The sequence below is a fragment of the Muntiacus reevesi genome, chromosome 2, assembly GCF_963930625.1.
Source record: "Muntiacus reevesi chromosome 2, mMunRee1.1, whole genome shotgun sequence".
Lineage (NCBI taxonomy): Eukaryota > Metazoa > Chordata > Mammalia > Artiodactyla > Cervidae > Muntiacus > Muntiacus reevesi.
Window position 1 is genome coordinate 223,504,617 of NC_089250.1, and position 14,552 is coordinate 223,519,168.

The 14,552-nt window shown below is 48.1% G+C and overlaps 1 protein-coding gene across 1 annotated transcript in view; it reads left to right on the forward strand.

The window, feature by feature from the left end:
- The window catches only part of CDH13 (cadherin 13), a 978,634-nt gene that overhangs the window by 881,291 nt on the left and 82,791 nt on the right, over nucleotides 1-14,552 (forward strand). Inside the window, exons 9-10 of the mRNA XM_065925094.1 lie at nucleotides 6,090-6,272; nucleotides 9,561-9,814. Of these exons, the coding sequence (XP_065781166.1) occupies nucleotides 6,090-6,272; nucleotides 9,561-9,814 (437 nt within the window). The remainder of the gene's footprint in view (nucleotides 1-6,089; nucleotides 6,273-9,560; nucleotides 9,815-14,552) is intronic.

The window sequence follows — 14,552 nt, forward strand, 5'->3', positions numbered from 1 at the left end:
CCGTTAAGAGGTGCATCACTAACTGCCCTTTACCACGGCTACACGACACTCTCTCCACCCACGATAGAGACAACATGCAAGTACTTTTAGGGAAGCAAAAGACATCCCAGTAATTGTCAGTATAGGAAATTAATGTTAATTGGATCAAGGAAGGACTTTGATTCTGTTTTCTTAAAGAGAGTTTTTAACTGTTAGCAATAAACACTGAAATGTTTACAGATTCCGTGATATGTCTGGGATTTGCTCCAAACAAGACAGGAATGGGGAGCAGAGGACATGTGGATGAGGCACATTGGGAGTGTGAGCTGAAAGGACTCAGTAGGTACAGTTGTCTTGAGGGCTGGCAGATGAGCAGGTGGTCCTCAGTCAAGCAACTCAGAGTCCCTTGTGGGTCTCTCTTGCTAATCACTTCCTGGACATAAAGTCTTCTTAAAACACTGAATAAACTTTGTGTAGAACTCTACACATTAAATTTTTATTTAAATATCATCTATGTTATGTTGTGTACATGTTATGTATACATATGTTGTATGCACATTATGTATACATTTACCTTTTATACTTTTACATTATATGTATTTTAAATATTTTACATTATATTACATATATATTTGATCAGTCCTGGGTGTTCATTGGAAGGACTGACGTTGAAGTTGAAGCTCCAATACTTTGGCCACCTGATGCGAAGAGCTGACTCATTTGAAAAGACCCTGATGCTGGGAAAGATTGAGGGCAGGAGGAGAAGGGGATGACAGAGGATGAGATGGTTGGATGGCATCACCCACTCAATGGACATGGGTTTGGGTGGACTGCAGGAGTTGGTGATGGACAGGGAGGCCTGGCGTGCTGCGGTTCATGTGGTTGCAAAGAGTTGAACACAACTGAGCAACTGAACTGAACTGAACTGAACTGATATATATAAGGTACACATAAACATTATCTGTGAGCTGAATTAAAATAGCCTCCTATGTTTTCTTCTAAAACGTTTATTGTTTTACCTTTTACAGTTTCTATATGGCGTGAGGTAGGGATCAAGATCCATTGTTTTTCCACCTGGCTATCCAGAGGCCCCAGCACCGTTTATTAACATGACCACTAGCTGGAAACTAAATCATGTCCAAACACAGATGCATCCATAATTGGCTGCAGGTGCAGTCTGGGATGTATGACAGTGGAGAAATGGTAGGACTCTAACTGTTTGGATATGCCATGGGTGAGCAGCATGTATAAAGACAGGGGGTGACCAGGAGAGAATATGTCAGTCTCCTGAGCTATAAGGCCCTGAGGGGAGAGAGAATGGTGTCCCTCTCATTGACTGCTGTCCATCCTGTGCCTGGCAGACTCCCTGACATTCAGTAGACATTTAATGACTGCTTATTTAAGCAAGGTCTTGCATCTTTCTGTCCCAAGATGAATCCTAATTACAGATAGAAGGAAACCAGATATCTGGTGCAGCTGTCCCTTCTAAATGTGGGTGCGACAAGTTAGCATCATTTGCCTTGGTGCTAAACAGCAGGACAAGGATAAGCAAATGTGTCAGGGTCAGGTCTATAAGACTGAAAAGCAAAGAGCTTCTTCCACACCCATCCAGGGAAATAAGAGATCTACACAAAACAACCGCTTTGGAAGGCAGACTGTGATAAGAAGAGAAAGAGTCACAGGACTTTGAGCCTTATTCTCCAGTTCACTAGTAAGAATTTGATATGAGACAGAATGAAATCGATCATCATCACCACTGCTAACAAATATCGATTCCTTACTCTATGCCAGGCAATGTGCCAAGATCCTTAAACACATGATCTTATTTACAGCAATTGTGGTTTCTACCCATTAGGTTATCAGCCAGATATTAGATTTTTTCCAACAAGCTGCATCCTTTATGTAAATACAGACTCATAAAAGAGTTCCCAAGCTCAGTTTCTAATGATGTCTCCATCACCCTTTTATCCTCACAAATAGAAACTTAAGTGTGTAAAACTTTCTAGGACCTTATCTTTTAATTTTCTCAAAGCCAGGGCCCAGCCAACTATATCCCGTCCTTTCAAGTTCAGCATCAGTTCTCCATGAAACCGCAGGGTTGGCAGCTCATGAACCTGGACTCCAGCAATCAAGCAAGCAGGCCTGCTGGTGTCCTGTCCCTTAAAGTCATGAGCTGTCACTTCTCCCCACATGTGGCATTCTCGTCTGCTGACCACCATTTCCATCTTCTGGTTAACCTTAACAAGCAACTCTTTGCCCTATGAGGAAGAACTTACATTCTCAGTGTAAATTAAAATGCAAGTCCCTCGTCCCCTGGTGATGAATGAACTTTGTGGCAAGTCTAGGTGGTCTCTTCCTAACTGTCCATCACAGAACTCACCTCACCATATCAGAGAAAAGAAAATGAAATAACTCAGCTCTGAATTGCAAGACAGAGCTCATGAAACTCAGTATGTCCCAAGCCAGTCTCCCACACTGATTGTGTGAAAACATGTTTCACATCTCGTACTTGATTTACAGCACAATTTAACAGAAAGTAACTTTATCTATTTTTTCCAATTAAACGAAGTAATGTTATAATCAATAATTCCTCCTGCTCTAGTATGGTAAATTAATGTCTGTCTATTGTTTTTAAATCACCAAGTGAGCATTGCTCTAGAAATATAAAATGGTACTATTTCGTTTTAATCTATTTAATTTTCCATTCTGAATTACATAATGGGGTTAAAACATTGAATAGAATTAATAGAATGAGTATTTAATTAAGCAGTAATGAGTTTCTAAATGGATGCTTAAGGAAACTGGCTTTATAGTTTATGCAAGAATCAGATAATGGTCTTAACAGAGACTATAATAATTGTGTTGAATGTTTTCTATATTTAAAGATTTTTTTTTCTGAGTTCTCTCAGGAGTTGATTTAAACATATTCCAGTTCCTTGATTAGACCTCACTTTGCTCTCAAGGTAAACTCTAAACGCCTTTCCCTGGCCCACAAGGCTCTGCGTCATCTGACGGTCTCCTCCTCCACAGTCCAAGAGCAGAGGGCTCTCTCCAGCCACACACACCTCCCCTCTGCTCCACACACCTCCCCTCTGCTCCACACACCTCCCCTCTGCTCCACACACCTCCCCTCTGCCCCATGCTCCCTCCACCACCGGCCTCTGCACCTGCCATTCCAGATCCAGGAAGACTCTCACCTTTCACCTCACTAACTTCTCGTCTTCCTGCAGTTCTCAGAGAATTCTTCCCTAATGACCCTCGGTAGGCTGGGGCAGGCAATGGGGATCTTGAGTGGGCGTGAGTAACAACTGGTGGAAAGCAGACGTTACTGCAGTCCAGATCTGGATGTGACCTGCGGCTCACTCGGTGACTTTGGACCACGGTGTTCCTTCCTCCTCTGAGCCTGCTTCTTCCTCTGCAACCTGCAGGGTCGGGTAGCACATGTGCCGCCATGTTCTGCTCCCAGGCACAGAGCAGACAGCAGTAGTCGATCACAGCACTCCTTCCTGCTGTCCCCAGATGCGCTGCCGGCTGCTCAACACGGCACCCAGGCAGCCTCGCAGTACACAGGGTGAATTCTCACGTCCTCACCTCGGTCATCCTTGGCTTGAACTGTCTTGCTTCACCCAAACTGCATATTATCAATAGAATTATCGGTGCAGGTCAAGAAAATCCTGAATCCCAGGCCTTGCCACAGACCAACTGAATTGGAATAGGGTTAGTTACCAAAAAAAAAAAATAAATAAAAGTGTTTTTAAAAAGCCCTCAAGGAGACTGTAACAGGATTATGAACCACCAGTCTGATTTCAAGCTCTGGAATTTCATAATTTTTCTGAGAATGCAGGGAAGATAGAAGTTAACACTAACTTAAACAAGATTCAGAGGAATCCGGTCAAAATCATTGTCTCCTGGAGCTATTTCTGTGTGACAGCACCCTCCACATCCCCTTCACTCCAGCTCTTCTCCATCCGGTGTGTGTGTTCTAAGAATTTCCCAGCACCGCTTGTAGGGAAGGGAGACAACCTACCCAGGTTCACCGAGGTGTGAGAGACGAATGAGTTCCCATCCCCAGCCTGTCTCCCCCAAGGCATCAAGATTACGGCTTTTGATTAATGATTTGCAAGTCAATTAATCAGCCACCGCTTTCGGGACTTCATTTCTCAAATTACTTCTCTTTGAACATCAGGGCCTTCTGACATTGTCTTACTGTCTTTAGGTTCTCTTTCCTACTAATTGAAATTCCAGGATATTTCTTTTTCTTCTTGTCAGCTTATTGGTATTACTTGCTTATAAAATATTTGCAAACGGATTACTATTCCCCTGTAGTGTATCGGAGGTAAGCACAGAAACAATACTTTATGCTTAAGCTCAAAGGAATGTGCTAGTAATGATGGCTTGTGAAACGCAGTCTATGGGAAAGCTGATTTTTCATTTATTGATTTATTTTTTCACCACACCTACTTGCAACAAACATTTGAGATGTATTATAATAAAAACATAGTCACGACAAAGCTCCAAACAATTGATTTATGTGTTTCCTTAGAAAATGCTTTTCTAAAGTCCTGCTAGGTTGGGCCAGGGGTGGGAAGGATGAAGCTGGCTCCCTTCATTAGGGAAGATGGTACAGTCATGCTCCAGAGTCAAACTCTAGGGCTTCAATGCCAGCGCGTATGAGCAAGAGCTCTCTGTTATCTGGTCACCTGTCCTCAGGGTGGGTGGGGCTGTACGAGGGGAGAGGCGGCCATGCAGTCATTTCTGTGCAACTTACCATGAGACCTTAAGCTCCAAGGGTTAGCACAAGGCCCTTCACATGACCTTAGAGGTCCCGCTGGGCCAACCGTTGGCCGGATGGTGTCCTCCGAGGGAGAGCATGAGCAGCCTTCTCCCCAAGGCCTTCCCTGGCCTTGGCTGGCGGTGAGCTGGGGGTTCCGGGGGACAGGCTGGGGGCCGTGTTCTGCAGGGCTCCAGAGCCCTCGCCACAGCCACCCACTGGCCATGCCCAGGCTTTGAGGCAGCGGGAACCTCTTTCCCATCCCCTTCTCCAGGACCTAATGGCGGCAGCCATCTGTCTGGGTGGGTCCCTGGGACCCGCCCCTCCCCCCACTGTATTTGGGCGGCCGGAGGACCCTGAGGGCTAGCTGGGTCCTGGGTTCCTGGCTGCCCCCGTGATGACAGCCAGGCCTGGGTGCTGATGGGAGGACCTGTACTTGGTGCTGGATAAAGGTATGAGGGGTAACTGTTCCTCAGAGGGATCCCCTCCTCTAACCCAGGCCCCAGACCTCAGAGGGTGAAAGCTGAGCCTTCGGACCTTGCCCTTACTTGTCAGAACAGAGAATAACATTTGTTTTGGTGGAGGTTTACAGGAACACCTGACCTCAAGAGCAAAGGATCTGACAGCAAGACGTTTGCCACAACTACCCTTGCCCCTCCTGCACCTTTCCTAGAAAAGGGTTTTGCTGACAGCTTTCCAGGAGTTTGCGGTTTTTTAAGGCATGAGCCACCCATCTCCTTGCAGGGGCCTCAATAAACGTGTCTCTGCTCCAGCCTCTGACATTTTGATGTTATTTGGCCTCACTGTGCATTGGGCACACAGACTCACATTCGGTAACAGAGCTGCAAGAACAAATACATAAAGGCTCAAACTCAATCCAGGTCCGGGTCTCACTCAACAGCAGTTCAGGACGGGCTTCCGTCTACCTCCTCGTGGTGCCTCAGGGACCCTAGCGCCATCCCTCCTTTGGCTCCACCTTCCCCTTGGGCCTCGTGGTCCTCTGCATCCAGGTAGGGGGAAGGAAGGGGGCCCGGAGAAGGCACAGCTCTTCTCCCAACCCTCACCTCCAGTGAGCCCAGGCCAGCCCTGGCCAACACCCTCTGATGAGCATTCAGTCCCACGGCCCCACGTAAGGCTGCGAGAACCCGAAGCCTGTCATCTACTGGCAGAACACAGCATCGTGGTCTTGCTCTGTTTTGCTTTATCATTTAATGAGATGTGAGGGGTAACGTGCCCCATACCAGGCATGTCCTAAGAGCGCCATCCATGGTCTTCGCTGTGTCGTTGTTGTTGTTTTCCCAAAACAGTGACAGTTACGGTCTGCTTTGTCTGTTTACAGTTTCAAGCCACAGTCGAGGAAGGAGCCATGGGAGTTATTGTCAACTTGACAGTTGAGGACAAGGACGACCCCACCACGGGTGCGTGGAGGGCTGCCTACACCATCATCAATGGAAACCCAGGGCAGAGCTTCGAGATCCACACCAACCCGGAGACCAACGAGGGGATGCTCTCCGTTGTCAAAGTAAGGGTGCCTCCAGTGCTCCTCCTTCCTTGCCTGAGCACCCAGGGCCCCCAGCTGAGGATAAATCAGCCCCAGTCTCCCCCTCCCAGAACTAAAGTAGAGAAAGTCTCCCACTTGAGGGAGTGCTTTTACCCTCACAGCCTTAAAACCAGCCTGTTACATTCTCCAGACATTTGATAGTTATCAAACATATGCAAAAATGGGACCTGTGAAGGTTTTCTAAGGATCCATACTCAAATTGTGGATTATCACATTTCCTCTCAGTCTTTCTTAGCAGAGTCTAGATTACTCTCTTAAACACAGCAGATAGTTACACACACAGGGTGATCCTCAGTGTGAAACTGCCCATGAGCATGTGGCCCTGCACGCTGACCGCTCTCTGCTGCAGGGAGTCCAAGAAGGAAGTGGGACCACAATGGAAAGGGAGGGCTTAGAATCGTGGAAGGGAGGGGTGGCAGCAGACCATGAGTGGCTGGTGGTCCCCCTGTCCTGGAGGAAGGGGTCTGTGAGGTTCTGGGAGAGCTGCCACCAGATCAGGACATCTGCGGAATACAGCCTCTTTTCTGGGGGCTGAAGTAGTTTGCCTGGGAAGCAGGAAGCAGCTGTATTTATGGCAGCCATGTGAGTGGACAAAGCAGGAACGTTGCTACCTACTCCGGGTGTGCCCTCGGCTGAGATGCATAACTGTTCTCTGTGCCTGTTTCCTCGTCTGTGAAACGGGGATGCTGGGACAGCCCACCTCTCCAGGCTGTTGTGAGAAAGTCGCCAGCTCATACACGATGGGCATTTGGTGCCTGTGTGCATGTTTCCAGTGGCTGTATCAGCGACCACCAATCTGAGGCTTAAAGTCTGAAATCAGGTTCATGGGGCTGCAGGTGGTGTAGCTGGCTCCCGCTGGAGGCTCCAGGGGTAGCGGGGGGAGTGGAATTGATGTGTCCTCGCCCTTTCCAGCTTCTGGAGCTCACCTGCATTCCTTGGCTCGTGGCCCCTTCCAGCATCTTCAGAGCAGTACCCCAGCATCTTCCTCTCTGACTCTGAGCCCACAGATGTGGCTTCCATCGCCACATCTGCTCCTTCCTTTGACTTTCCTGCTTCCCTCTTTCAAGGATCCCTATGGTTCCGTTGAGCCCACCTGGGTAATCCAGGATTCTGTCCCCAGTTAAGGTCTGTAGTTTAATCACATCTGTAAAGTCCCTTTTGCCATGTAAGGTAACAGTCGCACATTCCAAGGATTAGAACATGGACATATTAGGGATGGGGTCATTATTTAGCCTAACCAGGCTGTATAAACATTTGCATCAGCAAAGTTCCATAGTGCCGCTGGGAGTAGGACCCAGAACCACTAAGAATGTCAGATTTTACAGATGCTTCCTGCTTTGTTGGGAGGACAAGGACTCTGGGTTTCTCTCAAGCCTGCCCTTTTCAGAACTTCGTCCAAACTGAACCCTAATCATCTGCCTGCAAAGAGCAGCTCTGCGAGTTCCCAACTCCTCTTCCCTCGACAGGACTCCCAGGAGATCCTGACACTGCCCTCCTACGCTCAGCGCTGTAGTTTCAAAGTTGTGAAAACCATAAAATAACACAGCCTCTGGCTGTTGTCTGCGTCTCATCCAGTGTCCATAAAAAGTGGCAGGCAGTTTTCCAGACCTGCAGCAGCAAGACAAAACTTGGGTAAATAGACATCCCCACATAAACCCTACAGGAGCACAGTTCTCCCAGCCTGTGTTTGCTGTGGCTTGAGGAAAATAAAATACAAGCAAAGCTGGACTGGAGCATAGTGTCCTCCAGTCCCCCTCCGGCCCACCATGCTGTGAGTCTGAAACGTCAGCATCTACACGAGTCACCTGGAACACTAGCCAAAATGCAGAGTCCTTCATGGGCTTGCGTATTTGGGGCTTCACTGGGGAAGGACAGAGATCCGTTATTAGAAAGGAGGATGTAGTGGTAAATTGTTCTTGTGTTCCAGGGAGGGAACCACATTATAGCTCCTGGGTACCAACAGCTTTATATCTGTTAGGGCTTAACACCCTAGTACTGACCCTGTTGGGAGGAGTTCTAGGTGGGGGCGGGAGGGGCAGTCCTATCACTACCTGGAAGTATTTCCAGGTCAGCACTTTGTGTGTGTGTGTGTGTGTGTGCGTGCGTACGCGCATATGTGTGCCTGTGCGTGTGTGCACACATGTGCATCTGTGCCCTTTCACAGGTGTGGGGTGGGCTGCATGCATATTAGCTGTAATTATTATGGAAGTTAGTGTAATTCTGCCTAAAGCTCCTCCCACTCATCCTCTCTGATTCCACCTTCTACCTCCTGCGCCCACAGAGCTCTTTCTGTCCTCACCCCCCACCCCACGTTCCCAGATCCCTTACAGCCTGCACCGCCATCCCCTTCCTTCTGGCTGAGTGTGAATCACCTCCCTGCACTCACTTTAGTCTCGTCCTCCCAGGAGGAATATCCGTTATGTCTTGGGTCTTATGAGTTAGCTACTCATTTTCCCAGTAAACACTGAAATAAAAATTGTGTCTTTGTCTCACCTAAATGTCTCCCCACACACATTCCCATCAACAAATGTCACCCTCACTGCAGCTCATGGTTTGGAAGGAAAGTGGCAGAGTGGATGTGGTCTGTGACATTTTATGGTGGGCAGGGCACCACATGAATAATGTCTACAGTGGGTTTCCTTAATGTCCTCTGATGTTAGTCTACCCAGCAGCTGAGGGGGTAGACACCAGCAGCCCCTTTGCATGATCACCTGGAAAGGGCCTCAGCAGGGCTGCTCGTTGGTGGAATAGCTGTCCTGTGTGGGACTGTCCCAGGCATGGCCGTGTATCTGGCATCGCTTCCCCCTGCCCAGAAAATGGCAATAGAGCCACCGAGTCATGGGGACAAATGTCATGCCTGCATGACACTCTGCTAGAATAACATGCACCCACTGACACCCACAGGCTTGCTGGAGTTTGGGGTCACAGGCTACAGGTGGGAAGGCTTTTAATGTCAGCATCATCAGGGAATTTAGGGACCCAGATCTCTGAGACTCATGTAATCGCTTTGGTTATTTCTCAATCTAAAACCCTCAACAACTCCCAAATTAGATACCTAACTTGGTATCTGTATGTTTCATACTCTTTTTCTGAAAGAGGGCCCCAAGTTGCATAAAACTTCTTAGTCCACAGAACCTGGATCCATCCCCGAGTGCCCACACGACCCGAGGGCTGTCAGAGGGCCTCTGTGCAAAAGCTCCCACCCTTTGTGGCAGACCCATGTGCTGAGCCCCCCTCTCTGCCTTCCAGCCTCTGGACTATGAGATTTCTGCCTTTCACACCCTGCTGATCAAAGTGGAAAACGAGGACCCACTGGTGCCTGACGTCTCCTACGGCCCTAGCTCCACGGCCACTGTCCACATCACTGTCCTGGACGTCAACGAGAGCCCGGTTTTCTACCCGGACCCCATGATGGTGACCAAGCAGGAGAACATCTCTGTGGGCAGCGTGCTGCTGACGGTGAATGCCACAGACCCTGACTCCCTGCAGCGTCAGACCATCAGGTGGGTGAGCGTCTCCGCTGCCAGAGGCGGGAGGTGGGCAGGAGTGGCTCTTCCTTCCGGGTTGCCATTGACCTACACTGCTTAATGACCTGGCTGAGCAGGAAGTTTGTGTCGTGATGAAGAGTTGGCGGCCAGTGGCACCAGGGGACCAGGCCGACTACACAGGAAGGTTGGCCCTGTACCTGGTTCCTGGTTGCAGAGCAGCCTGGGAGGAGAGGGGCTCCAGGGCTGTGTTCCCACAGGTTCCCAGGGCTCTGCCAGGGCCAAGCACAGTGTGGAAGGAGCTGCCCCCCAGGGTCCCTCGCATCTCAGACACTTAACCTACTCTATCAGTGGCCACAGCTTCATGAGAAAGGCTTGGCCAATTCCATGTACAGTTAAGGGGTATTAGGAATTCAGAGAGGCTCAGTAACTTGCTCAAGGCTGCCCAGCTTAGTAGCAGAAGAATCAGGATGGAAACATTGCAGTTCAATATGCAAAATCGGTGCTCTTGGCTAAGTGCTCTGAATTCTGAACTGTTAAGGGGAAGGAGTAGATGTTACCTGGTACTTAGAAATGAACCATCGGGATTGAGTTAGCTCAGTCGGTAAAGAATATGCCTGCATGTGTTCCCCATCCTGGCTGATTCATGTCAATGTATGGCAAAAACCGCTACAATGTTATAAAGTAATTAGCCTCCAACTAATAAAAATAAATGAAAAAAAAAAAAGAATATGCCTGCAATGCAGGAGACTCAGGTTCGATTCCTGGGTCGGGAAGGTCGTCTGGAGAAGGAAATGGCAACCCACTCCAGGATTCTTGCCTGGAGAATCCCATGGACAGAGGAGCCTGGAAGGCTACAGTCCATGGGGTCACAGGAGTCGGACATGACTTAGCAACTAAACCACCACCATCGGGGTTGAGTTTTCCACTGATGATTGGCAGGCCAAAAAAAAAAAAGGTTCAAATTTTTAGTCTTCATTCCTTAAGCTCTGTCCAGTACTTCAGAAGGGATTTTCATAATTAGATTTAATTAAATGAGCATTATCTGTGGTGCATCTCATGCTAGTGGAGACGAGAAGCCCTCCCTGGTACGATGTTTCACAGCAGACACATTGGCATGCAGGTCCAAATGTGCGCTTGTCTCTGCAAAAGGAAGTTATTAATCTTCCTCCTCCAGAACAGAATCTTCTCATAGGAGGTACCGATAACCACGTACTAGATACACTTCAAATAAACATGTGTCTTATTTTCCTGATTTGAAACAGCTGGAAACATGCCACTATCTCCATGTTGGCCACAGGACCATGGAGCAGGCTGGCAGAAGTTATTTTCCAACCCAAACAGGGGTTTATTTTTACAACAAAACTTGCTGAAGTTGCAGATCAACTAGATACAAGCACAGAATAATGCCAAATCCTGTAATAATGTGAATCAGAAATAGCCATTCTTTTTTTTCCTCTTCTCCTTTTATTTCCCCGTTTTCTGTATAGTATTTGACCAAGGAAATACAAAATTTAAACATCAAAGAGAAACATCAGGAAATCTGTAACTTAACAGACTGTAAGGTAGTTGTGCAAATTTAGGATGTCTCTAGAGGGGCTTAACTGTCAGTTTGCACTTCTACAACAGGAGGTAGAAGAGGTGACTCCAGGGTGGGTAGGAAATGCACGGAAATGGGGCTGATGTTGCCAAGCCTAGGATACTGCCTTTGCTGGGTAACATGGGATTCTAGCAGGTATGGAGATGTTACTGCAACGAGGAGGAGCTGAAGCAGGTGTCTGGGACCTGGGACTAGATGCCCCACTAAGGTGGAACAGATGGGGAAGACGTGGGTCTGTCGGGGTTCTTTGTTTAAAACCAGCTCCGGCTGACTTGGGCAAAAGGGGAATTTGTTGGAAGATCCTAGGAACAGTTTATAGAACTTTTCCCCACTGGTAACCACTAGTTTTTTCTCTATATCTGTGAGTCTGTTTCTGTTTCTTATATGCATTCCTTTGTTTTCTTTTTTAGATTCTACATATAAGTGGTAACAGAGTATTTGTCTTTCTCTGCCTTATTTCACTAAGCATAATATTCTGTAGGTCCATCCACATTGTTGCAAATAGCAGGATTTCATTTTTTTATGGCTAAGTAATATTCCACACATATTTGTGTGTATATATATACACCACATTTTCTTTATATGTTCATCTGTTGATGGACACTTAGGTTACTTCCACACCTAGGCTATTGTAAATAATGCTGCTATGAACATTGGAGAGAATGATGTAGCTTTTCAAATTCCTGGGGTTGTTTTTTTTTTTTAATATATGCCCAGGTGTTAAGTTGCTAGATAGTGATTCTATTTTTTTTTTTTTTTTTTGCGGGACCTCCACAGTATTCTCCATAGTGGCTGCACCAATTTATATTCCTCACTAACAACGTGCAAAAGTTCCCTTTTCTCCACATGCTCTCCAGCATGTGTTACTCATGGTCTTTTTGATGATGGCCATTTTGATGGGTGTGAGATACTCTCTCACTGTGGCTTTGATTTGCATTCCTCTGATGATCAGTGATGTTGAAGAGTTTATAGAATTGGAAAAGATGCCTGGACCAAGGCTAAGATAGCACAGGAGCTAGGGCATTGTTGTGCCTCTAGGTAATGGGACCTGACGGGCTGGCACTGCAGGATCTCACAGGGAGAATGACCCACCTCCAGCCAGTGTCCACTCTTGTGTCACTTGGCTCATGGTTCATAAGTCGGGGCAAGTCCGCTTTGCCTGAGTTGGAGCCATGCACCCCCAACTCAGGGCCTCTTGGCAGTCAAAAGAGGTGACCTTCCCAGATGTGGTTGCACCTGTCCCCACCACAGGCAGCTGACTGCAAAGCAGGAAGAAAGCCCATCTGGCAAATGGGGTGTAGTGCTTGGTGTATGCCAAGAGGCCATGGCCAGCAGCCCCTGCAGACCGAGTCAGGAGACGTGATTCCCGCCTGGAGAGGAGCAGGTGAATGGCGAGGGACTCCAAGGCCAGGATTTGAGCTTGGAGAACAGACCAGCTACTGGAGCCAGAATCCAGTGGTTTCCCATTCTATCTCACATGGGGCATTAGTGGCACCCACTGTGAGTAAAGGAGATCAGAGAAAGCAATTTGTAACTTACTAGACATGAGACTTGTGGCAAAAAGCAGGAACAGAGAAAGCTCTGAAGAGCTTCCAGTTTCCACAGTACAACGGGTCATCACAGGTGTGATGTGACCCTCAGTCACAAGTGGCCAGGACCCATCTCAGACTGACTTTTTCAGGAGTGCCTGTGCTGGCCCACAGCATCAAAAATGAGGACAAGGGCATTCAGCATGAGAATTCCAGGGCTCAGAATATATTCTTTCCCCACCTCTTGACTCTGCACTTAACCTAATTTAGCTTCATCCTCAACTGTCTCTCTATGGCTGTAGAGGGTCAAGGCCACCAGTAGCAATGGCGGTCCTCAGTCCTACCAGAATAAAAAAAGAAAAAAAAAGATCCTCCCCAACCAGAAGTATTTGCCGGAGGGCCAGGTGTGGGTCTCGCTGAGCCAACTTGCATACACAGCTGACAGACAGAACGGCAGGACGGTGAGAGGTCCCCGGGGCTAGTCCTGATGTGTGAGCCCACTGGGAACCCAGCATCTAGCCACGAGGACCTGGGAGGTGTTTTTTTCCACAGGGATGCCAAGGTCCTTCCCAGATTCTGAGTCACCAGGGACCATGGAGAGCCACTGTGATCAAGGTCAATGGCATGACCCCCTCAGAAAATATAACTGAGGTGCTTCTGTGGCTGTTTGGCTAAGAACTGTAGCACTTACAAGTGGGTCTGGCTGAGCAGTGTCTGGACAAGTCCCTTTTCCAGCACTGAAAGCCGAGTAAATGTGTGTGTGTACGACACACATTTCTCTCTCTGGTCTGACTCTCTGGACACATTCCTTCCTGCTGAGATCCAGAGTTGCCTGGAAGTGACCCTTTCTCAGCCTGGCACTGACCGGACCTCGCTCCGCCCTTCCCTCCCTGCCACCTGCCCTTCCTCTCCTGGCACTGGTTCTGAGCTCCATCAAAGTCAGGCATAACATCCCTGACAGGTTGAGCTGTTGTCACAGGAACTCTTTGGGGAGAAAAGGCTCATTAATTATTTGTAGCCTTTGATCCTGTACACGAAAAGTCGTGTCCCTGAGGGGCCGTGTGTGCGAAGGCTGAGCAGGGCTGAGGGGAGGGATCAGGCTGGGACATGGTTTTCTAATCATCTGCACTCAGCTCCCCAGAATTCTCAGAAAGACATGATGACCTTGTGTCTGTGGTGGTGGTGGTGGTATTGTCTTAAAGATTCCTCAGGGAGCAGGCATTGGAAGAGGGAAGAACTCTACACTGGAAACTCCTATTTTTATCTCAAGGAGAACTCTGAGTTCAACTGACAAAGTCACATGAACTCCAACGGTCTTGTTTCCCAGGAATAGGTCCGCCCTGGCTGGGCACTCCTGCATGCTATCGGGGTGTCCGTGTGTGTGTGTGTGTTTGTGTATGTGTGTGCGCGTGTGTGTGTGCGTGTGGCTCTGTGTGTGTCCACGTGTCAATCTCGGTGCCGATTACTCTTGGTCTATCTTTTACTCCATGCCTCTCTTCCTTGTCTCCCTGTCTGTCTTCCTCTGCCTGTCTTCCTCCCCATCACTGTCTCTATTTCATTGCCCCTGTCCCTCTAGGACCGTCTTTCTCTCTTGTCTCATGGCCATCTCTTCTCTGTCTGCTTCTGT